The following is a 24307-nucleotide window of genomic DNA, read 5'->3' as shown; positions in this document are numbered from 1 at the left end:
ACCTAAATGACTAATGATGATAAATACAATCCACCTGTGTGTAATCAAGTCTCCGTATAAATGCACCTGCACTGTGATAGTCTCAGAGGTCCGTTAAAAGCGCAGAGAGCATCATGAAGAACAAGGAACACACCAGGCAGGTCCGAGATACTGTTGTGAAGAAGTTTAAAGCCGGATTTGGATACAAAAAGATTTCCCAAGCTTTAAACATCCCAAGGAGCACTGTGCAAGCGATAATATTGAAATGGAAGGAGTATCAGACCACTGCAAATCTACCAAGACCTGGCCGTCCCTCTAAACTTTCAGCTCATACAAGGAGAAGACTGATCAGAGATGCAGCCAAGAGGCCCATGATCACTCTGGATGAACTGCAGAGATCTACAGCTGAGGTGGGAGACTCTGTCCATAGGACAACAATCAGTCGTATATTGCACAAATCTGGCCTTTATGGAAGAGTGGCAAGAAGAAAGCCATTTCTTAAAGATATCCATGGAGTGTTGTTTAAAGTTTGCCACAAGCCACCTGGGAGACACACCAAACATGTGGAAGAAGGTGCTCTGGTCAGATGAAACCAAAATGTAACTTTTTGGCAACAATGCAAAACGTTATGTTTGGCGTAAAAGCAACACAGTTGAACACACCATCCCCACTGTCAAACATGGTGGTGGCAGCATCATGGTTTGGGCCTGCTTTTCTTCAGCAGGGACAGGGAAGATGGTTAAAATTGATGGGAAGATGGATGGAGCCAAATACAGGACCATTCTGGAAGAAAACCTGATGGAGTCTGCAAAAGACCTGAGACTGGGACGGAGATTTGTCTTCCAACAAGACAATGATCCAAAACATAAAGCAAAATCTACAATGGAATGGTTCAAAAATAAACATATCCAGGTGTTAGAATGGCCAAGTCAAAGTCCAGACCTGAATCCAATCGAGAATCTGTGGAAAGAACTGAAAACTGCTGTTCACAAATGCTCTCCATCCAACCTCACTGAGCTCGAGCTGTTTTGCAAGGAGGAATGGGAAAAAATGTCAGTCTCTCGATGTGCAAAACTGATAGAGACATACCCCAAGCGACTTACAGCTGTAATCGCAGCAAAAGGTGGCGCTACAAAGTATTAACTTAAGGGGGCTGAATAATTTTGCACGCCCAATTTTTCAGTTTTTGATTTGTTAAAAAAGTTTGAAATGTCTAATAAATGTTGTTACACTTCATGATTGTGTCCCACTTGTTGTTGATTCTTCACAAAAAAATACAGTTTTATATCTTTGTTTGAAGCCTGAAATGTGGCAAAAGGTCGCAAAGTTCAAGGGGGCCGAATACTTTCGCAAGGCACTGTATGCGGAGCACTTGTTGGCTGCTTTTCCTTCACTCTGCAGTCCAACTCATCCCAAACCATCTCAATTGGGTTGAGGTTGGGTAATTGTGGAGGACAAGTCATCTGATGCAGCACTCCACCACTCTCCTTCTTGGTCAAATATTCCTTACACAGCCTGGTGGTGTGTTGGGTCATTGTCCTGTTGAAAAACAAATTATAGTTCCACTAAGCGCAGAATGCTGTGCTAGCCATGCTGCTTAAGTGTGCCTTGAATTCTAAATTAACCACTGACAGTGTCACTAACAAAGCACCCCCACACATCACACCTCTTCCTCCATGCTTCACAGTTGGAACCACACCTGTGGAGATCATCCGTTCACCTACTCTGCGTCTCACAAAGACACGGTGGTCGGAACCAAAAATCTCACATTTGGACTAATCAGACCAAAAGACAGATTTCCACTGGTCTAATGTCCATTGCTCATGTTTCTTGGCCCAAGCAAGTCTCTTCTTCTTATTGATGTCCTTTAGTATTTGTTTCTTTGCAGCAATTCGACCCTGAAGGCCTGATTCCCGCAGTCTCCTCTGAACAGTTGATGTTGAGATGTGTCTGTTACTTGAACTATTTGGGCTGCAATTTCTGAAGCTGGTAACTCTAATGATCATCTGCAGCAGAAGTAACTCTGAATCTTACTTTTCTGTGGCGGTCCTCAAGCCAGTTTCATCATAGCGCTTGATGGTTTTGGCGACTGCACTTGAAGAAACTTTAAAAGTTCTTGAAATTTTACGGATCAACTGACCTTCATATCTTAAAGTAATGATAGACTGTCATTTCTCTTTGCTTATTTGAACTGTTCTTGCCATAACATGGATTTGGTCTTTTACCAAATAGGGCTATATTCTGTATGCCACCCATACCTTGTCACAACACAACTGATTGGCTCAAAGGCATTAAGAAGGAAAGAAATTCCACAAATGTACTTTTAACAAGGCATACCTGTTAACTGAAATGCATTCCAGGTGACTACCTCATGAAGCTGGTTTCTAATGCCAAGAGTGTGCAAAGCTGTCATCAAGACAAAGTGTTGCTACTTTGAAGAATCTCAAATATAAAATATATTTTGATTTGATTAACACTTTTTTGGTTACTACATGATTCCATATGTGTTATTTCATAGTTCAGGTGATTTTCTACGATGTAGAAAATAGTATAAATAAATAAAAACCCAGGAATGAGTAGGTGTGTCCAAATGTTTGACTGGTACTGTATATATATATATTTAGCTGGCCCCACCTGCCCTGAATAACGGGTCGCCACTGGTCTTAATTTGTAATCCGTCATGGACTGTAGCCTCTGCCACATCACATGCGGTGGGCGTCGGAGCCTGTTTAAAATGATTCCACTTTATTCCTATATTGTCCTTTTGCTCGTTTGACTCTGCGGAGGTCATAGCTGGCATTCTTGTACTTATTCCTGTCTTCGACCGTAGCATCAAGGTTGTCTATGATAGCTTTGTGTGCGGTAGCCCTGCTCTTTAGTTTAGCGCCAACCTCGGTGTTAATCCAGGGTTTTTGATTGGGGAAGCAGAGAAACCTCACCGTGGGTAAAACGTCACCGATGCATTTTCTAATGAAACAGCCATATGTATTGGACTGAACATGGATCCAAGTTGTGGCTATTTGGGCTATTCATATTAACAGATGATGATATAGCCCAACGTGTTCAGTCGATTGTCGAACTTTATTAGCCTATCATTATATCACATCACAATTTTATTAGTACAATTGTCGTTATAGTCTTGATCTGTATTGGTAGATTATTGCAAAATGTACAGACCTTTCCCATAATTGAATAGAAACTACATTTTTTAATGCACAATAATTAGTTAATAAAACAATAGGCCTATTTGATTTTACATGACAAAAACCCAACGCAGGCGCAGAATTTCGTCACAGAGTGTGGGAGTGGTTGTCCCTGGTGCTGAAAAAACTGGCATGTGCGGGAGGATTTTACAGCATCGCCACATAGCAAGAGCGTGCCATTGTTATTATACCTCAGTGGAGCCGATCCTGCGACAAACAGAGGACCGTGTCAGCCAAGAACTATTTCTCAAGACGTAAGATAATATTTTATTTTCGGAGCACCTTTGCTGGATAGTGGATCCAGAATTACATGTAGCTTAAACTAACAATACTTAACGTTGATGTATTTTTTTTATAGCCTGTAAAAGTAATGTTAGTATTAACCCTTTTAACAATTTCCCAATAGGAATAAGAAAGAAACAACATACAATAGCCTATCACCTAATTTTGTCCATTACGCTGGCAAGGCCAGATAGCTTGTTTACATAAAAATATATAAATGCACACAATTAAAAAACGGGTAACTTCCGAATTGAATGTCAATGCTGTCTATATAATGTTTTGCCATGTTTTATTGTATGTAAATCCTTGGCACATCATCTCAGATATATTTAGGACTGCATGACCCAGTTTCTGGAATAGTCTCCATCGTTCGCACAGATGACATGCCGTCCAAAAAAGGGGATGTCATTAGAGTCTATATTTACACGATTAAAGAATAGATAGATGTCCGAATCGAAATCGCCAGTCATTTCTCAAGCCCCAATGGGCGTCAACCACTGCACCATCATAGGCATCAATGATGCTTTTATAGGTCTACGTCGTATGGTGAATTTTCTCTGTAGCCGAATGGGTGTGGTATTGAAGACCGTTGATGCTCTTAATCAGTATTCGACAGATCTACACAAAAGCATGACCTAATGGATAAGAACGATTGGTTCAAAGGGAATTTTTAAATCAGTTTTGTAGAGCATATTGATACTGTGACCTTTATCCACTGAAGACCGTTGATGCTCTTAATCAGTATTCGACAGATCTACACAAAAGCATGACCTAATGGATAAGAACGATTGGTTCAAAGGGAATTTTTAAATCAGTTTTGTAGAGCATCTTGATACTGTGACCTTTATCCACGGATAGACAATCATTCTTACCCCATTTAATATGTCATAACCTACTGACAGGGTGGGGTCATTTGTACCCTAAATGTTGATTTCATGCTACAGTAATTGCATTTTAACAACAGAATCTTGTCCATTTTCACTATGTGCAATTTACATCATTTTGAGTGTTCCATTTTTTTTTTTTACCACAGCCAGACTTGTGAGAGAAGTGTGTGGCCGTGTTATTATCATTTGGTTTAGGAAATTCACATTCACACATGGGGAACCTATAATTATGTGGTCACAATTAACTTAGTAATGTTCAAAAAAGTATTACGCATATATCACACACACATTTCAAGATTAGATCCAATTACGAGGAATCCCGAATCAGGTTATGTTCACAAATATGCGACTCCACGGTATTGCACTCTAGGCCTAGCATTTCCATGTCAGGTTTTAGAACAAAGAACACAATCACCAGAAAACTTATGTAACGTAGTTTGCTTCAGTTTGCCAACACTTAGGTCCAAATGAGCAACAAGGATTGACCTAAATCTGCATCTCAAGAAAAAGCTACTTAAATCCTGTGCCCATTTGTTCTTATGTAATGGCATAGACTTATCTTAGCCAGTCAAGCCAAAACGTTCAGGTTATCTCCTACCCATGGCGTCTACAGTATAGGGTCCCTTTGGGATTAATGAAAAAATATCAGGGAGCCATTCAAAATTATAGGGACATAGTACTGGGTTACTAAGTGGAGTTGAAATATGTGTAGAGACTAAGATGAGAGCCTTATGTATGTCTAATCTATTTCAAGCTATGACCCAAAATCACATTTTCATTTGGCCTCATTCCTCTTTTACATTCAGATAAAAATGCTGGTGAAATCAAACAGCGAGTATGACTCCTTCCTCTACTGGAGACAGCCCATCTCCGCCCCGGACCTGTCCGAGCTGGAAGACCTGGGTGTGACCAAAAGCAAGCCAACCAAGAAGAGCAAGAAGGCCACCAAGAAACAGAATGCCGCCCTAGCCAAGCAAAGGAAGCAGCAAGAGGCCGAATTGTTAGAGTACACCACCTTCAACTACTGGAGAGAGCCTATCCCCAGCATCGACCTCCTCGACTTCAACCTGCTTCTGTGAGGACCATCCCATCTCAGCCTCCCAGTCATAAGAACCTCCCTCTCCTCACACTCACCTTATCTGAATAACCATGGCTTTTGTCAAGTTTCTGGTCCACCCAAAAAGAAGTACTGAATCTGTATTAGTCTGTACTGTGTTTTTTTTGTGTATAACCTCTTAATAATACTGACAGGATTAGGGGTAGATGTTTTAACTTGCAGGTGACTGGCACTGTGAATGACAGTATAGCCACTTCTGCTTAGGTTTACTCCATACACGGGCTACATGACTCGTTTGGCTAATGTCAACGAACATAACTAGGTAGAAATGGCAACAAGGTCAGCCTTTAAATAAATATAAATAGTTCCATTGCATACTGACTGCAAGGCTTCTGTCTCACATTAAGGACTTACACATTCATAATTTGTGAGGTAACTTGAGTATGCTACATCATATTTTTGAACACTAACAAATGCAAAGTGCTGCCTCATTTGAACTTAGTGAAAATTCTTTCCCTTGACCTAATACAACCTCGAAGGGTAGTGCCAACCTGAGCCTTGGGAGTGTTTGCGTGTAGTATGTATAAGTAAGAGAATGTAAAGCAAAGCACCTCCACACAGAACAGATATTGTACAAGCACTTAGGGAGCCACAAACATGACTGTCTTTTGCGCTTTGTATTGGTTGCCTTGTGATTTGTTTCAGACACTGAACTGACTGACTGAATTTTATTTATTAAGTATGCTGCTTTCAGGCTGCCCTGAGTAGGCCTCAACTGAGTGCAATGGCTGAGGGTAAATGTTAGATTCCACAATGCAAGTTGTGCAAATGCAGAGCTGGCCAACTGTTTTCTTTATTTTCTGCATAGACTACTGCACTGTCCGATGTTTAGTTTGAATGTCAAGGAAAGAATGGAAATGTTTAATGAAAATAGGGAAAATACGTGTTTTTAATTGTCAAGACTGATGTTGCAAAGTGTTCCTGAAAGTACGGAAGCTCTAACTGGACACTTGTAATCATAAAGCTAACTTTTTGTGAGATTGTACAAGGAGCAGTAAATTCCCAAATGTGACTCATCATACTTTGTCTTGACTTTTCTGAAATAAAGGAAGATATCCTGTGCATTCAATCCACTTTGTTTACTGTGAGAAATAATCTCAAACTGAAGGGCTTAAACATGCAGCATTTGTTTGAAGCGATATCTCACCATGAATCACTATTAGCTTCTTTTGAAATAAATGGAGAAATGAACGTCACATTTCACTTACAAAACATGTCGTAGGTTCGAGATGTCTCGTCAAACCGGCTTCAGTGTAGAAACGGCCATGCACCCTGTAGGCATAAAATGTACAGTTTATGTGAATGGGAGGTGTTGTTAAAAAATAAAGTGAGGTCAATCTTCTAGAAGCTTCTTATAAACACCAACAGCCAGAGTAGGCTATGGACTCCTGTTTTGTCCTTCGACACCCAATAAAATATATAGTTTACTTATCCAAAACGAATAGCTTTTCCAGGATTCTTATTGGACTAATCCTTCCAACAGCTTCCTTTGGGGGATTTGGTATACAACAATGCTACAGGTTTCATACAATAGTAGCCTCTGTGAATGAAAAGATCTGCCTATGACAGTACATTACTCTGGGACCATTACACTTTGATTAAAATACCTAGGTGCATTGCACATTAGTATTCATTGTAGCCTATTTACTTACACTGACACATCGGACAGAAATTGGTCAAATATTTAAGGTTTTTATTAATTGGATTTACATTGTTCAGTTTCACAGTAGTTACTGTATAAGCGTAGATATTAACATACCAGTATTTAGTTAATTGCATTGGTTTACTGCATTTGTACAATGAATCATAAAGGAATAGCCGACAGCTATTTCACAGTAGCAATTATTGCGAACAGTGACATTGGAACATCACTTGCATGTCTCGAGTCCAGGTTTCCCAGCCAGTAGACAGACCAGACCTGCTAACCACTGGTCCAATAAGGGTTAACCATTTTGGGGGATCTTAAAAGGCCTACCTAGGCAAGTGTCATTACACCACAGAGTTTCCAAACCCAGATGCACAACATCTAGAGACTTCTGGGAACGCTTGCGAAACAGACCAGACCCTGGTTTGAGAAGTCAATGAGAGAAGTGGAAAAGTATTCCTTCTCAAAATCTAAAGGCAGAACCTAGATTCAAGCCAATGTCTTAAGTAGTTGAACATGTTATTACTCCAACCTCGTGAAGGTGACACTTATTTTTTTAAACAACTTTATATCAAAGGAGTGCCTTTGATTTGACGGCCTGCACACGGCCTGCACAGTTCAGCGCGAGACGACCATTCGACCTGATGACGTGTTTCTACGCATTGCTAGCCAACATCGCCATGGGGGGGGGGGGGAGGCTGACCTCTAGGGGGGCACACCCCACAGTTTGGGGACCACTGACCTAGGCTACTAGCAGCTAGTATAAAAAACAGCCTATTAGATCACAAAATTGGGATATTAATCAGACAGAAACTATGCCAAACATCTGAGTAAGTATCCTGGCAAATAAAACAGAAATCCGTTAGAAATAGGCCTAGCTGCCTGCGAATAAAGAGAGCTGCTCAAAGTGCACAGGACCGAATTTTCCCTCGCAAACATACTTTAAAACACTATGTATTATAGCTTGGTGAAGGGATACAGGTCTCATCATGAGCGCTGATATATACTGAACAAACATAAACGCAACATGCAACAATTTCAAAGATTTTACAGAGTTACAGTTCATATGAGGAAATCAGTCAATTGAAAAAAATAAAAATAAGGCCCTAATCTATGGATTTCACGATTGGGAATAGAGATACGCATCAGTTGGTCACAGATACCTTTTTAAAAAAAATGGGCCTCAGGATCTCATTCTGGTTATTTCTGTGCATTCAACTTGGAATAGACCAAATGCAATTGTGTTCATTGTCCATAGCTTATGCCTGCCCATACCATAACCCAAACTGGTACAGACCTATATCTATCCTACCCTGCCTTTCTAAGGTCTTCGAAAGCTAAGTTAACAAACAGATCACCGACCATTTCGATTCCCACCGTACCTTCTCCGCTATGCAATCTGGTTTCAGAGCTGGTCATGGGTGCACCTCAGCCACGCTCAAGTTCCTAAATGATATCATAACTGCCATCGATAAGAGACAATACTGTGCAGCTGTATTCATCGACCTGGCCAAGGCTTTCGACTCTGTCAATCACCACATTCTTATCGGCAGACTCAACAGTCTTGGTTTCTCAAATGACAGAGTTCAATGTGTCAAATTGGAGGGCCTGTTGTCCAGACCTCTGGCAGTCTCTATGGGGGTGCCACAGGGTTTAATCCTCGGGACGATTATTTTCTCTGTATACATCAATGATGTTGCTCTTGCTGCTGGTGATTCTCTGATCCACCTCTACGCAGACGACACCATTCTGTATACTTCTGGCCCTTCTTTGGACACTGTGTTAACTAACCTCCAGACGAGCTTCAATTCCAAACAACTCTCTTTCAACAGCTCTTAAATGCAAGAAAAACTAAATGCATGCTCTTCAACCGATCGCTGCCCTCACCTGCCCGCCCGTCCAGCAACTCTGGACGGTTCTGACTTAGAATATGTGGACAACTACAAATACCTAGGTGTCTGGTTAGACTGTAAACTCTCCTTCCAGACTCACATTAAGCATCTCCAATTCAAAATTAAATCTAGAATCGGCTTCCTATTTCGCAACAAAGCATCCTTCACTCATGCTGCCAAACATACCCTCGCAAAACTTACTATCCTATCGATCCTTGACTTCTGCGATGTAATTTACAAAATAGCCTCCAACACTCTACTCAGCAAATTGGATGCAGTCTATCACAGTGCCATCTATTTGGTCACCAAAGCCCCTTATACTACCCACCACTGCGACCTGTATGCTCTCGTTGGCTGGGCCTCGCTTCAAACCCACTGGCTCCAGGTCATCTATTCGTTTTTGCTAGGTAAACCCCGCCTTATCTCAGCTTAATGGTCACCATAGCAGCACCCACCCGTAGCACGCGCTCCAGCAGGTATATCTCGCTGGTCACCCCCAATGCCAATTCTTCTTTTGGCTGCTGCCAATGACTGGAACGAACTGTAAAAATCACTGAAGCTGGAGACACATCTCCCTCAATAGCTTTAAGCACCAGCTGTCAGAGCAGCTCACTGCACCTGTACATAGCCCATCCAACTACCATCCCCATACTGTTATTTTGCTCCTTTGCACCCCAGTATCAAATCAAACCCTTCGTACATTTTTTTATTTATTTATTTTACCTTTATTTAACTAGGCAAGTCAGTTAAGAACAAATTCTTATTTTCAATGACGGCCTAGGAACAATGGGTTAACTGCCTGTTCAGGGGCAGAACGACAGATTTGTACCTTGTCAGCTCGGGGGTTTGAACTTGCAACCTTCCGGTTACTAGTCCAACTCTCTAACCACTAGGCTACCCTGCCGCCCCGACAATCAGTACATCAGCTGATATCTCAAAGTGCTGTACAGAAACCCCGCCTAAAACCCCAAACAGCAAGCAATGCAGGTGTAGAAGCACGGTGGCTAGGAAAAACTCTCTAGAAAGGCCAAAACCTAGGAAGAAACCTAGAGAGGAACCAGGCTATGAGGGGTGGCCAGTCCTCTTCTGGCTGTGCCGGGTGAAGATTATAACAGAACATGGCCAAGATGTTCAAATGTTCATAAATGACCAGCATGGTCAAATAATAATAATCACAGGCAGAACAGTTGAAACTGGAGCAGCAGCACGGCCAGGTGGACTGGGGACAGCAAGGAGTCATCATGCCAGGTATTCCTGAGGCATGGTCCTAGGGCTCAGGTCCTCTGAGAGAGGAAGAATTAGAGAGAGCATACTTAAATTCACACAGGACACCAGATAAGACAGGAGAAGTACTCCAAATATAACAAACTGACCCTAGCCCCCCAACACATAAACTACTGCAGCATAAATACTGGAGGCTGAGACAGAAGGGGTCAGGAGACACTCTGGCCCCATCCGATGATACCCCCGGACAGGGCCTAACAGGAAGGATATAACCCCACCCACTTTGCCAAAGCACAGCCCCCACACCACTAGAGGGATATCTTCAACCACCAACTTACCATCCTGAGACAAGGCCGAGTATAGCCCACAAAGATCTCCGCCACGGCACAACCCAATGGGGGACGCAAACCCAGACAGGAAGATCACATCAGTGACTCAACCCACTCAAGTGACGCACCCCTCCTAGGGACGGTATGAAAGAGCCCTAGTAAGCCAGTGACTCAGCCCCTGTAATAGGGTTAGAGGCAGAGAATCCTAGTGGAAAGAGGGGAACCGGCCAGGCAGAGACAGCAAGGGCGGTTCGTTGCTCCAGAGCCTTTCTGTTCACCTTCACACTCCTGGGCCAGACTACACTCAATCATATGACCCACTGAAGAGATGAGTCTTCAGTAAAGACTTAAAGGTTGAGACCGAGTTTGCGTCTCTCACATGGGTAGGCAGACCATTCCATAAAAATTGAGCTCTATAGGAGAAAGCCCTGCCTCCAGCTGTTTGCTTAGAAATTCTAGGGACAATTAGGAGGCCTGCGTCTTGTGACCGTAGCGTCACAGTATCTCTACTTGCACACTCATCTTCTGCACATCTATCACTCCAGTGTTTAATTGCTATTTTGTAATTATTTTGTCACTATGGCTTATTTATTGTCTTACCTCCCTTATCCTACCTCATTTGCACACACTGTATATATACTTTTTCTATTGTATTATTGACTGTATGTTTGTTTATTCCATGTATAACTCTGTATTGTTGTTTGTATTGCACTGCTTTGTTTTATCTTGGCCAGATCGCAGTTGTAAACGAGAATTTGTTCTCAACTAGCCTACCTGGTTAAATAAAGGTGAAATAAAAAAAATAAATAAATAACCCCACCGCCAGCATGGGGCACTCTGTTCACAAGGTTGACATCAAAAAACACGTGGTCCGCAGTTGTGAGAACGGTTGGACATACTGACAAATTCTCTGAAACGACGGAGGCGGCTTATGGTAGAGAAATTAACATTAAATGATCTGGCAACAGTTCTGGCTGACATTTCTGCAGTCAGCATGCCAATTGCACGCTCCCTCAAAATTTGAGACATTGTGGTATTGTTTTGTGTGACAAAACGGAACATTTTAGAGTGGCCTTTTATTGTCCCCAGCACAAGGTGCACATGTGTAATGATCATGCTGTTTAATCAGCTTGTTGATATACCACACTTGTCAGATGGATGGATTATCATGGCAAAGGAGAAAGGCTCACTAACAAGGATCTAAACAAATTTGTGCACAACATTTGAGAGAAATAAGCTGTTTGTGCACATGGAAAATGTCTGGGATCTTTTATTTCAGCTCATGAAACATGGGACAAACACTTCACAAGTTGCGTTCATATTTTTTTACAGCGTAAATTCAATATCGCCTTTTTACCGTAATGGGTTAATTGGCCATTGAAGGGCTTGCTACTTTTTCATTCGCCCGCCCACAAGAGGGTTCAAAAAGCTCGATTTCCACCTCCGGTGTCGAGTTGCCGCCATCTTTGTATCCGTTTTAATACAAAAATATAATTTATTTTCATTATCTAAGGTGAGGAGAACATTCAAAATAATTGGGTAAAGTCAAGGAACTTATGTCTGCAGCCTAAGAGCATTCATTTGAAGCCGTATTGAGGTAAGAACTACACAACGTTAGCTTGCGTCCATTCGGGATTCCGCCTCCAGCTAGCTAGCGTTAGCTGTTATTAAAGTTAGCCAGGCATTAGCTAACTATCTTAGATCTGGCTAGTTACGAGACCGAGTAACACGGCAAGGTGGTAGTTTCGAAGCTGGGACATTGTGCGAAAGTCCACATTAATCACGCGCACTAAACAGTGTGTGGAACTTTCCCATTTCTTAAGTGTGTTCATACTTTAAGTGTCGTTAAAGTAGCTAGTATGTGAAGTTATTGCTTGCGAACCTTAGCTAACTAGCTACATGGTTGGTTAGATAACAAACCTGGCGCCATCAGGCTCATATGATATTGTATAATTACTCGCACGGTAAAGGTGATGGCATATCTTTGACAAAAAGCAATTATGAATTAATCGATCGTTTAAAATCAGAAAAATTGCGCGAAACCATTTGATGAAGCGTGCGAGAAAGAATGCTGTTAACCGGATGTGGAAGTAGTTTTTTTCTCTTCGTGTAAAATAGGAATTTCTCTTGACTTCCCCCGGAAAACCAACAACTTAATATCAAAGAGTTTCCTGTCATGTATTTAAATGTCGTTGTTCGTGGTTGTTAAATAATGTAGGTGAATGATTTAACGGAGAATGTAACACATGGCCGCCTCTTGTTCGTTTTCACCACCGAGGCGTATAAGATGGCTACTCATCGTCTCCATCTCCACGCTTTTGCTATGAAGAGAGCCTCCTGTTATAGTGGGCTTTCACGATGTAGTAATAGTAAACCAACCAGCTAGCTACAATGTAACGACAACCAAAAAAGTGCACATCAAGCTATTCACATTTTACTTTGTGTCCAACAACACACTGCGTGATTGTTTACGGATGCATACCTCCGATCAACGCGATTTTCAACAGTATAACTAGCCCATTCTTCCCTGTTATGAAAAACTACCATCACTCATACCAGCATTGAGCGATACCAAAGGGTTTCGAGTGATGTACGTTTGATCTGTAGCATAACCACTAACTTCGTTACTTTACAACATTAATTGTGTTGTGCTCAAATGGGACATCTGATAAGCATATATCCGGGATTGGCTCGACTCATTCGCCTAAATAGCACGAGTCTGCAGCAACAACAAAAGCCCGTTTCTTCTCCAGAGATGTGTAGCCTAGACACTCTACAGAACGAAAGCGCGCCCCTCTGCTGCCGTGTTTTTTGTTGTTGGTCTATTTCACGATCGATATCTTGCATTACTTGCATTACTAACGCCAAGATGTTAATCAAACCACATTTTATTTGTCACATGCTTTGTTAACAACAGGTGTAGACAAACAGTGAGATGATTAGGGCCCTTCCCAACAACGCAGAGAGAAAAATAGCAACACGATGAATAAATGCACAATGAGTAACGAGATCACTTGGCTATATACATGTGGTACCATGTACATATAGGTAGGGGTAAAGTGACTAGGAAACCGGATAGATGCTAAACAGTAGCCGCAGCATATGTGATGAGTCAAAGTTGTAAGTTCCATTACGATTATAATACTTCCATGGTGATTTCTGTTTAACAAAATTGATCTAGCATAGCTAATAACACAACTTTATGTATGTAATATCTGAAATGGGATTAACACACTTATAGCTATGTTAAGTTGTAAATATATGCTCAGGGCAGAGTCCTCTCATTTGATTAAGTTAGCCAAAAATGCACGAGTACCCTAACCCATTATTGAGTTTCAAAAGTTGGCTTAAAAGTACATACTTTCTTAAGTGGGGCCCTGTGTTTTGGTAAATCATGTCATATGACCTGGATTTTAACCTTTTATTTGAAGTCTTTTTTCAGAAATGAGATTTGGACAAAAAATGATAGCAATTCTCTGAGAATGGTGCTGGACCATCTGACATAAAAATAAACGGGGACAGTTTTATGAGAAAAGGTTCAAATCAAGTTAATGTGACACGATTAACCAAAATACAGGAACCTATTTATGTGTACACTACATGAGCTGTAACAGGTAGGCAGGCCTACATTGTGTGAACGGGTAACTTCACAACCGCCTAATACTGTTTAACAGCAGACATAAGTCAGGCTACCACCTCAGTGAAAACATACTGCAACAGTTGCATACATGTACAGTCACAGGGCCAAATACTGCAACCTTTGTAATTGTGTTGTCTCAGATGTCGCTGGTGGATTTGGGGAAGCGGCTCCTTGAGGCTGCACGGAAAGGCCAGGATGATGAAGTCAGGACACTCATGGCCAATGGGGCTCCCTTCACCACAGACTGGGTAATGATTCCTGTCTTACCTTCTCTGTCTGGGCAATTTTCATTATCTGCTTCAGTTTAACTAGTTTTACCCACCCCAGGGTTTTAGCTGGTTTGTGTGGTCTAAATGTAAAACATTGTCTGAAGTGTCAGTCCGGTTCAACTGTATGGTGTTTTGACTCTTTATCCCTCTTTCTCTTTGGCACTCTGAGCAGCTGGGCACATCTCCGTTGCACCTGGCCGCCCAACACGGGCACTATTCCACTGCCGAGGTGCTGCTCAGGGCAGGCGTCAGCAGGGATGCCCGAACCAAAGTGGACAGGACCCCTCTGCACATGGCTGCTTCAGAGGGCCACAATGTCATCGTGGATCTATTAGTCAGGGTACACGTGTCTCTTTATTTTCTAAGGTTTTAGCTGTTTGTGTCTGTTTGGGGTCTGACCTGGCCAATTCCTAATATAGTGCACTGCTTTTGACCAGAGGCCATTTTCAGATGCAGAGTCCTGCTCTTTCTCTGACCAACATTTCTTAAATTTAACTACACTAGAAAAAGTGGATACATGTGTGAAGAAAGCAGTAAAACTGCCAAGTCTGCCAGCTGTCTTATCCTGTCCCTGTCATTTCTCCTGGGTCACACTCTACAGAGTGGCGCAGACATTAATGCCAAGGACATGCTGAAGATGACTGCTCTCCACTGGGCCGCCCAGAATGGCCACCAAAGGGTAGCGGAGACGCTCGTGAAACATGGCGCCGATGTTCACGCTCTCAGTAAATTTGATAAGACGCCGTTTGACATCGCAGGAGACATCCAGAATGCAGACCTTATGCTCCTACTACAGGTGAGACCTTAAGTTGCATGTGGAGTCTAGTTGAGAGAAGGTTTCCGCGCACTATTCTAGACCAAAAAAGACAAATGAACCTAAGTACTTGCTCCTGGCAGTCTCCCGTGTGTGTGTGTGTGTGTATCTATCGTTCTGTCTCTCTGATAGTGTTGTTGACAATGTTTGTCTATAGGAGGGAATGCAGAACCAGGTGAACATGAACGCAGAGGCTGGCATGACGGGGAGCTCGGCCCAGCCTCAGTTTATCATCCAGGGCATCCCAGGGCTCCCGGGGGGTGTGGTCAACCTGGCAGACCTCCTCAACAACATCAACTCGGGTAGCTACTCGGGTAGCTACTTCTACACACACAGACACCAAACCTCCTTCAGTTAGGCTAGGGTTCATACTATTTGAAATGACTGGTCTTCTGATGAAGGGTTTGTGGATGTTAAAAACACAGGAGGTTGGTGGCACTTAATTGTGCAGGACAGGCTCGCGGTAATGACTGGCGTGGAATGGTATCAAATAAATTCGTGTTTAATACCATTCCATTTGCTCCAGCCATTATTATGAGCCGTCCTACCCTCAGTAGCCTCCGCTGGTTATGGAAAGAAAAGGCCAGCCAGTCAGGTAAAAATGACCTGCTTTCTCCAGTTAACGGCTACATCTTTTCAAGCATCCCCCCGCCTCAGAGAGAAGTGCCCCACTCTTTGTTGTTTCCTCTAGTCTAGTGCCTAGTCCCTGGCCTTTATCACTCTGATCTCATAAACTGATAGGGTCTGTTGATGCTTTGTGGTCCCACACAATGAGGTAGTGACCACAATGTGAGATATGTGGGAATCAAAGGTCATGCAGAAAAGAAACATTGATTCTCACCGATCAGATGGAAATACTTTCTCACAGCTTGAATTCCTTTGTGCTTTACCTTGTTACTTCTGTATGTAATGCTTATTTAAATGAGAAGATTGAGCCCACATGTTGACTGCCACAAAGTACAGTCCAGAATATGTACAGTACCAGTCAAAATTTTGAACACACCTACTCATTCCTTGGTTTTCTTTTACACACACACAAATGGTGTATAGGTATTTTATAGAAAAGACAAGTATGCAATTCTTATATAAACATAAGAGCAGATGGATTCGAAAAGACCCAGAGTTATAGGTACAAACTAAATAATACAAAATAAAACCTACAGAAAGAGGATACCCCCCCCCCCACCCCGGGCAAGCACATGCTGCCCAAGGGTAGATTAAAACATCACAAGTGAGAGTGCATTAAAATGTACACATTCACAGTGCCAAATGGTCCAAGTAAGAGACGAGAGACTGCCAGATTTGATCAAATGTTAATTTATTGCTCAGAATATCTGTAGTGTAGTGTTTGCCAAATCGCTGAGCCATAATTTGGTAGAGGGAACTTCCATCCATAATTATGTCAAATTCTGGCAAATTAGGTGGCCCAAACTGTTGCATATACACTGACTCTGCGTGCAATGAACGCAAGAGAAATTACACAAATTCACCTGGTTAATATTGCCTGCTAACCTGGATTTCTTTTAGCTAACTATGCAGGTTTAAAAATATATACTTCTGTGTATTTATTTTAAGAAAGGCATTGATGTTTATGGTTAGGTACACATTGGCGCAACGATACGCACCGCATCGATTATATGCAACACAGGACACACTAGATAAACTAGTAATATCATCAACCATGTGTAGTTAACTAGTGATTTTGATTGATTGTTAAGTTTAATGCTAGCTAGCAACTTACCTTGGCTTACTGCATTCGCGTAACAGGCAGGCTCCTCGTGGAGTGCAATGTAATCAGGTGGTTAGAGCGTTGGACTAGTTAACTGTAAGGTTGCAAGATTGAATCCCTGAGCTGACAAGGTAAAAATCTGTCATTCTGCCCCTGAACAAGGCAGTTAACCCACTGTTCCTAGGCCGCCATTGAAAATAAGAATGCGTTCTTAACTGACTTGCCTAGTTAAATAAAGATTAAATAAAGGTGTTAAAAAAAAATCTATATTTTTTAATCGGTGTCCAAAAATACTGATTTCCGATTACGAAAACTTGAAATCGGCCCTAATTAATCGGCCATTCCGATTAATCGGTCGACCTCTAGTGTATATACTCCAAGCGATCTTCCCAGTCTGCCACAGAAATGTCAGTCCATAGCTCTTCCTCCCATTTTGCCTTAATGGCATCTGTAGAAGGTGCGCTAACAGATTGAAAAGCATCATAGAGATCAGTTTGCCTGAGGTGAGACACATTTGTATGCATCCGTCAAACATGGAAGGTTTAGCGTTTCCAAATGTCGGAAGATGTTTTCTAACAGTCTCTAATCTGTAAGTATCTGGAAAAAAAGTTACTAGGAAGATTATAGGTTTCCCTCAGCAAATCAAAGGAGGCAACGTTCCCTTCTATATATAGATCCCCTATGGTATTGATCCCGAGCTCTCCCCATCGCTTAAAGGGGTTGTCAAGGTTAGAGGGGGCAAAGGAGGGATTCCTGACAATAGGAAGCAGGAATGATATTGGTTTAAGGTCAAAATGGACCTTTCTTTGCTTCCAGATGCAGACTGTGCTATGTATAATAGGATTGTTACTATAAAGTGACCTCTCCAAATTCACTGGGGACAAAATCGCTGTGCCAATAGAGAAGGGTTGGCAATCCTCATATTCCAGAGTTTAAATTTTTGTACTATTTTCTACATTGTAGAATAATAGTAAAGACATCAAAACTATGAAATAACACATGGAATCATGTAGTAACCAAATGTAGTAAACAAATCAAAATATATTTGAGATTCTTTAAAGTAGTCACCCTTTGCCTTGATGACAGCTTTACACACTTGGCATTCTCTCAACCACCTTCATGAGGTAGTCACCTGGAATTCAATGAACAGTTGTGCCTTGTTAAAAGTTAATTTGTGGAATTTCTTTCCTTGCGATGTGACAAAGTAGGGGAGGGAGGTATACAGAAGATGGCCCTATTTAGCAAAAGACCAATTCCATATTATGGCACGAACGGCTCAAATAAGCAAAGAAATACTACAGTCCATTACTTAGACATGAAGATCAAGTCAATCCGGAAAATTTAATGAACTTCAAGTGCAGTCGCAAAAACATCAAGCGCTATGATGAAACTGGCTCTCATGATGACTGCCATAGGAAAGGAAGACCCTGAGTTACCTCTGCTTCAGAGGATAAGTTCATTAGAGTTACTAGCCTCAGATTACAGCCCAAATAAATGCTTTACAGTAACAGACAAGTAACAAGACACATATCAACATCAACTGTTCAGAGGAGACTGTGAATCAAGCCTTTATGATCAAATTGCTGCAAAGAAACCACTACTAAAGGACACCAATAAGAAGAAAAGACTTGCTTGGGCCAAGAAACACGAGCAATGGACATTAGAGTGATGGAAATCTGTCCTTTTGGTCCGAGTCCAAATGTGAGATTTTTGGTTCCAACCGCTGTGTCTTTGTGAGACGCAGTGTAGGTCAACGCATGATTTACACATGTGTGGTTCTTACTGGGAAGAATGGAGGAGGTGTGGGGGTGCTTTGCTGGTGACACTGTCAGTGATTTATTTAGAAATCAAGGCACACTTAAGCAGCATTACTACCACAGCATTATGCAGTGATACGCCATCTGATCTGGTTTGCGCTTAGTGGGATTATTTGTTTTTCAACAGGACAATGACCCAACACACCTCCAGGCTGTGTACGGGCTATTTGACCAAGAAGGAGAGTGATGGAGTACTGCATCAGATTACCTGGCCTCCACAATCACCTGACCTCAACCCAATTGAGATGGTTTGGGATGAGTTTCACCGCAGAGTGAAGGAAAAGCAACCAACAAGTGCTCAGCATATGTGGGAACTCTTTCAAGACTGTTGGGAAAGCATTCCAATTGAAGCTGGTTTAGAGAATGCCAAGAGTGTGCAAAGCTGTCAAGGCAAATGGTGGCTACTTTGAAGAATCTAAAATATATTTTAATTTGTTTAAACATTTTTTTTATTTTTGGTTACTACATTATTTGATATGGGTTTTTTCATATTTTTGATGTCTACACTATTATTCTACATAAAAATAGTACAAATACAGGAAAAACACTTGACTAGGTAGGTAGGTGTCCAAACTTTTGACTGGTACTGTATATAGGGTTAAACATGAACTATTTCCTAATACAAGAATGACGGTCGACACTAAAAGTGAACCTTTTCCCCCGCTCTCCCTCTGTTTTACCCCTTGTCTGACAGCAGGTGACTCTGAGGAAGCCATAGCAGCCAATTCTTTGGACCCCGGCAGCATCCAGCACATGGTGAACGAGCAAGGTCAAAGGGTTATCACCATAGTGACCGACCAACACGGTAACCTACAGACTGGAGGGCTTGGTCAGCCATTCTTTGTCACCATGCAGCATGGACAACAGAGTAAGAGAACGTCTCACTTTTGGTCACATAACGGTGCTCATTTCAGCCTGTAGCCACTTCCCATAGCCTCTATCCATTTGGGAACAGTTTCTTGGACCCCACTCTCGGACTGAAAAGGCATGCTCAGTGGAGAATCTCAATTGATAGCTGTTTTGAGTCTCGGAGTAGACTTTATCTGGGTCTGGGAAACCAGCACTTGGTGTTCTAATGCTGCATTCATAACCAAGTGGGAAGGTGGTCTTACCACATACTGTACGACTGGGAAAATCCACTATCGCCCCTCCAACTGGTAATTACTAGTAGGAAACTCGTCTGTCATCTCTCAGTTCTGACCTCTCCCACATGCTTACCTCTGACGTCATCTAATAAGGAAATTACCTCTAACAGCATTTTCATCAATTAAATGCAACAACAAAACATTGTGTTTTATAAATCTGTTAATATGGTTGGCACATTCTTGGCCTTTCTCAATGACTTCAAAGAACGCCAATGCATCCAACCGGTATTTGTGACTTCACAACTGGTAATTACCACCTTCTCACTTTATGAACGCAGCATTAAAGCGGTAGGTAACTTTAGCCAGACAGTGGAATGTCCACTTAACCTACAAGCAACCTTATTGTTGTGACAGTGTGCACCTTGTATTTGTAGACAACAGTTTCTAGCTTTCTGGCAGATTGTTTTGTTCTAGTTCCTTTGTCGGACATTGTGTACTACTTCGTCATTAATTTAGTTTATTAATTAACCTAATGGTCCCGTTCGATACTATGTTCCTTCAGGCTCTGAGCTGTTGTCTGTTGATTTGCAGTGTTGGCGATGCCAGCCAATCAGGTGACAGAGGAGGTGGTTGAGGAGGAACCCCAGCCCCCGCCTGCCCGCAAGAGGAAACTAGAGGCCTCTGCCAACCACATGGATTCTGGAGACACGGTCGGCGGGGGGCACATTTTCTCTTGTGCAACACATTGAACTGATATGCTTCTGCCGTTTAACTGGTTTCTGACTCAAGCAAAATGTTTTGTTAATTTATTTTATATTGCATATTTCTAGATTCTGCTGTGAAATGTTTTGGGGGCTTAAGTTAGGAAAACAAACTCTTTAGATTATTTTGGTACTTTGATACTGTGCACTTGGCACAAGTGAAGTGCAAGTGTGTGAACTTTGGTCTGACCTTTCTGTCCCTTTCTCCTCTTCTCCATCCATCTGTCCAGGAGCAGTTACAGAGGCAGCTGCAGGAGGCCAACCGGAAGGCCCAGGAGTACCGGCAGCAGCTGATGTGCAAAGAGCAGGAAGCAGAACAGTACCGTATGAAGCTGGAGGCCATGTCGCACAGCCATACCAACGGCACCTCTGAGCAGGAGGAAGTGGTTGAGGAGGAGGAGGAGGAGGTGGTGGTGCTCCAGGAGGGAGACATCATCATTAAGACGGAGGAGCTGGACTCGGCTGAGGAGCAGGTGACGCTGGTGGAGTCGGTGCCCTCCCACACCGTGGTCATCTCATAACACCAGACAGACTGATGTCACTGATGGAAGGAGAAATGGACACGAACTCAGGCGACGGGGCAGGCTATCAGCTTTTTCCATAGCTCTTTTAAGTTTTTCCCCCCATCTGAGTTTTTTTTAATGTTTTGTTTTGTTTGTACTATATTTACTTACTCTTTCTGCTGTTTCAGTAGTTTTTTTTCTCTCCCTCAAATCATGTTTTTTTTATTTTTTTAACAAGTAGGGAATTGAGGCGCTGAATAGCAGGAGGTGCGTCACAGGTTGGTTGAGGAGCCGGAATGGGACCTGCTCAGCCTGTGGATAAAGTTTCCTGCCTGAAAAACGTGTATGCTATCTGAGAGACGGGTCACTCGGTCTCTGTCTGTGGCGTCTGAGACATGTCAGTGGTGTGGGAAATACATTTTCACGTTGCCAACTACATATCACAAGATGTCCAAGACGAGTCCATCCGTGGTGCCAGAGGACCAGTCTGTGGAGAGAACACTTTTGTTTGTTTTTGTTCAGTTCTTTCAGGTCACAAAAGTCGCCCTCTCCCTCACTCCTACCACCCCCACCATCATGGGCTCCACTGCAATGGGAATTGTATTTAAGAATACCTATTTGAAAATAACCGTCTTACAGGGCATGCAGTTGGCAACAGTCATTCCCTGCATTTATTGGACTCCGCATTCACAATATAGTAATGAATTGTTTCAAAGTCAGGAATTGTTTTGACTTTCATGGCACCACGTTAGCTTTGTCCTCTGTGGGTGTTATGGTCCGTGCCACTTCGAGTGCAGCGGTGATTATAGGTTTACTGTTGCAAACGCCACCCCCCCACCCCCCCCCACCATCTCCCTGCTGATGTCAATACAAAGAATAACGTCCTCCTGTTTAATCACTAGTAGTCCCACTCCCCAAAGCCGGAGACGGACAGGAATAAGGCTTTCAGATTGCTGTGTCCTTCTGACAATGACTATGTCCCGTCACTTGTTTCTGCTACAGTTACTGTGCCGTTTTGTCATCTCCCACCCTGAATGAGAACGTGAACAACGTCTGGGTTAACATTCATCTCTCAGGGTTGAAGGGTGTTAAAGGAAAGTCATCTCTGCCTGCTGTTCAGTAAGGGCCCAATCTAAACTTGAGATGCCAAAGCTGGTTTAAGTTGTGCCTACATTTTGCATTGACGTCAATGGGGGATTTCCACTGAAATTAGAGTTCAGATTTATCGGATGCTCTTGCCCAGGTTTAAAATGACTTTAGTGGGTCTAACTGCAATTTGAGTTGAACCATGTTGAGCGACAGATATAAATACACACACACACCAATTTGAATATTTAAAATGTTTCTGTACACTGATCCTTGGTCAGTTTGAGAGGAGTACATCTTGTATAATTAATTTCCCACCATGGCTAATTGGGTGGATGAAATACACCACAGTTTTTGAGTTTCAGAATTGAACCCCCCCCCCCCCCCCCCCCCCCCCCCCTCCCAGACGACCTCTTTACTTGGCGGAAGAGGTCTGCTGTTTTGCTGGAATACCGTTCCTCCACTCACCCATTGTAAACTTAGACCGCTCTCTTCCTTTGAGAAGTCGACGTTCTCCACGAGTATGATATTTTTTTATAAGCTCTCAGCAATCCTTTTTATTATGTACATATAAAATTGTATTTTTAAGTGTATCTGAATGTTTTGGAATGTAGACTGCTTATATATGATTTCTAAGCACATCGTCCCTTTCTTAGTTTAGCATCTCTTTTCCAGATTGTACAGGCGAACATGTATGCACCAAATGATTAAATAATTCAATTTACCATGATTTGACGGGTTTATAGATCTACCTGTTTCGCTACTGCTCTCACAGTTAATTAAGGGCACTTGACCGAGCCACGAATGACTTTGTGTGGACTTTGCTTGCTTTGATTAAAAAGTATGAAACGCCCTTTTTAAAATGTTACAACTGGTATCTGGAACATGCTTTGAAGTGTTTGCTCAATAACTTCGGTCTTCTCAGAGATTGAGAACCGGTGGCGCTGGACCATTTCCTCCGTTTTGTTTTAGACATTGTTCCATATTGGCCAGCAGGTGGCACTACACTTTAACGGACTGATCTGGTTTGTGAAATGAAATTGAGCGGGGATCTTATCTATATTTCTTACCCTCAAATGAGTCGATTTGCTGCTAATACAGAAAGTGAAACGACTAGAGTATCGCACGGTAACGTTGAAGCTTTATTAATGCATTCCATTTTCTAACTCATTTATGTAAGGTGATATTTCACTTGTACTGCCTACCAGGATAACATAATTGAAAATAAAATACAAGCTCGTACCTGCAAATGATGTGGATCTTGGGTTCAAAGACCGTTTTTAATTCTAGATCCTCACTGTAGTCAAGATCCTTCACTCACTAGTGTCCCTCAGGCACATTTGAAAGGAAAACTACACCCCAAAACTATTTCTGGTATTTCCATCAACAATGGACTGATGAAACAAATACCAATATTTGTTTTGGCTAGAGTTTTTCTTTTAACTTCCCTCATTTGATGCATGCAGGCCAACTGTTTGGGATTTGCATTGTCACACAGCTATTCCTGGCACTGCAGTGAAGTTACATGTGTTGTGAAGCTTTGGATTGTCTGATCGGACTTTTACCATAAAGCATCTGAAAACGTTCTGCTACAAAGACTATAATGGAATAGACCAGATCCAGAATTATAATTCTATCTCTAATGGGATACAGGAGACAGAACACTATCAGGGACTTTCCTCTTGACAGTTTTGAGAAGATAAGGAACGAGAATGAATGTGACAAATAATGTAGGATAGTTTTGTATAGTTTTTTTCAAGAAGTTTATTGACTATTTTTAAGAATCAAATAAATGCAAACTCTTATACGAGGGAGAACTGCTTTTTTTTTGTAGCAATATTCGGGTTACCTGACAACCTGTGTAATAGATGCTTCTAGTATGTTATTTCTGCCTGCTGCTGTAACCCCTGTTTGCGTACGGTTGGAGTCATTAAAACTAGTTTTTCAACCACTCCACAAATTTCTTGTTAACAAACTATAGTTTTGTCAAGTCGGTTAGGACATCTACTTTGTGCATGACAAGTAATTGTTTACAGACATTACTT

General features: G+C 42.1%; 2 protein-coding genes across 7 annotated transcripts; both read left to right on the top strand.

Moving 5' to 3' along the window:
* The first annotated feature begins 3280 nt into the window (after positions 1-3280).
* Positions 3281-6537, top strand: LOC110496277 (protein AF1q). The gene is made up of 2 exons (XM_021572078.2): positions 3281-3436; positions 5158-6537. Exon 2 carries the CDS (start codon positions 5164-5166, stop codon positions 5428-5430), a length of 267 nt encoding a protein of 88 aa, XP_021427753.1. The 5' UTR covers positions 3281-3436; positions 5158-5163; the 3' UTR covers positions 5431-6537.
* Positions 6538-11920: 5383 nt separating this feature from the next.
* LOC110496275 (GA-binding protein subunit beta-2) lies at positions 11921-24220 on the top strand. Of its 6 annotated transcripts, none has more exons than XM_036952843.1 (8): positions 11921-12071; positions 14339-14446; positions 14640-14807; positions 15069-15263; positions 15439-15595; positions 19522-19695; positions 20504-20622; positions 20904-24220. In XM_036952843.1, the coding sequence occupies exons 2-8, from the start codon at positions 14339-14341 to the stop codon at positions 21192-21194; spliced, it is 1212 nt and encodes a 403-aa protein (XP_036808738.1). In that variant the 5' UTR covers positions 11921-12071; the 3' UTR covers positions 21195-24220. The 6 variants fall into 6 exon arrangements, with proteins under 6 accessions (XP_036808738.1, XP_021427752.2, XP_036808740.1 ...); XM_021572077.2 differs by having other exon boundaries at positions 11948-12155; positions 15439-15583; positions 19525-19695; XM_036952845.1 differs by having other exon boundaries at positions 11948-12155; positions 19525-19695.
* The last annotated feature ends 87 nt before the right edge of the window (positions 24221-24307 follow it).

This window comes from Oncorhynchus mykiss, chromosome 18, assembly GCF_013265735.2.
Source record: "Oncorhynchus mykiss isolate Arlee chromosome 18, USDA_OmykA_1.1, whole genome shotgun sequence".
NCBI lineage: Eukaryota > Metazoa > Chordata > Actinopteri > Salmoniformes > Salmonidae > Oncorhynchus > Oncorhynchus mykiss.
This window is presented reverse-complemented; position numbering and strand designations above follow the sequence as displayed.

Excerpts from the sequence above, each read along its gene's own strand:
- LOC110496277 (XM_021572078.2), top strand. The coding sequence starts at position 5,164 with ATGCTGGTGAAATCAAACAGCGAGTATGACTCCTTCCTCTACTGGAGA.
- LOC110496275 (XM_036952843.1), top strand. The coding sequence starts at position 14,339 with ATGTCGCTGGTGGATTTGGGGAAGCGGCTCCTTGAGGCTGCACGGAAA. Across the intron at positions 19,696-20,503 it reads CATGCAGCATGGACAACAGA|TGTTGGCGATGCCAGCCAAT; the intron begins GTAAGAGAACGT and ends GTTGATTTGCAG. Across the intron at positions 20,623-20,903 it reads ACATGGATTCTGGAGACACG|GAGCAGTTACAGAGGCAGCT; the intron begins GTCGGCGGGGGG and ends CCATCTGTCCAG.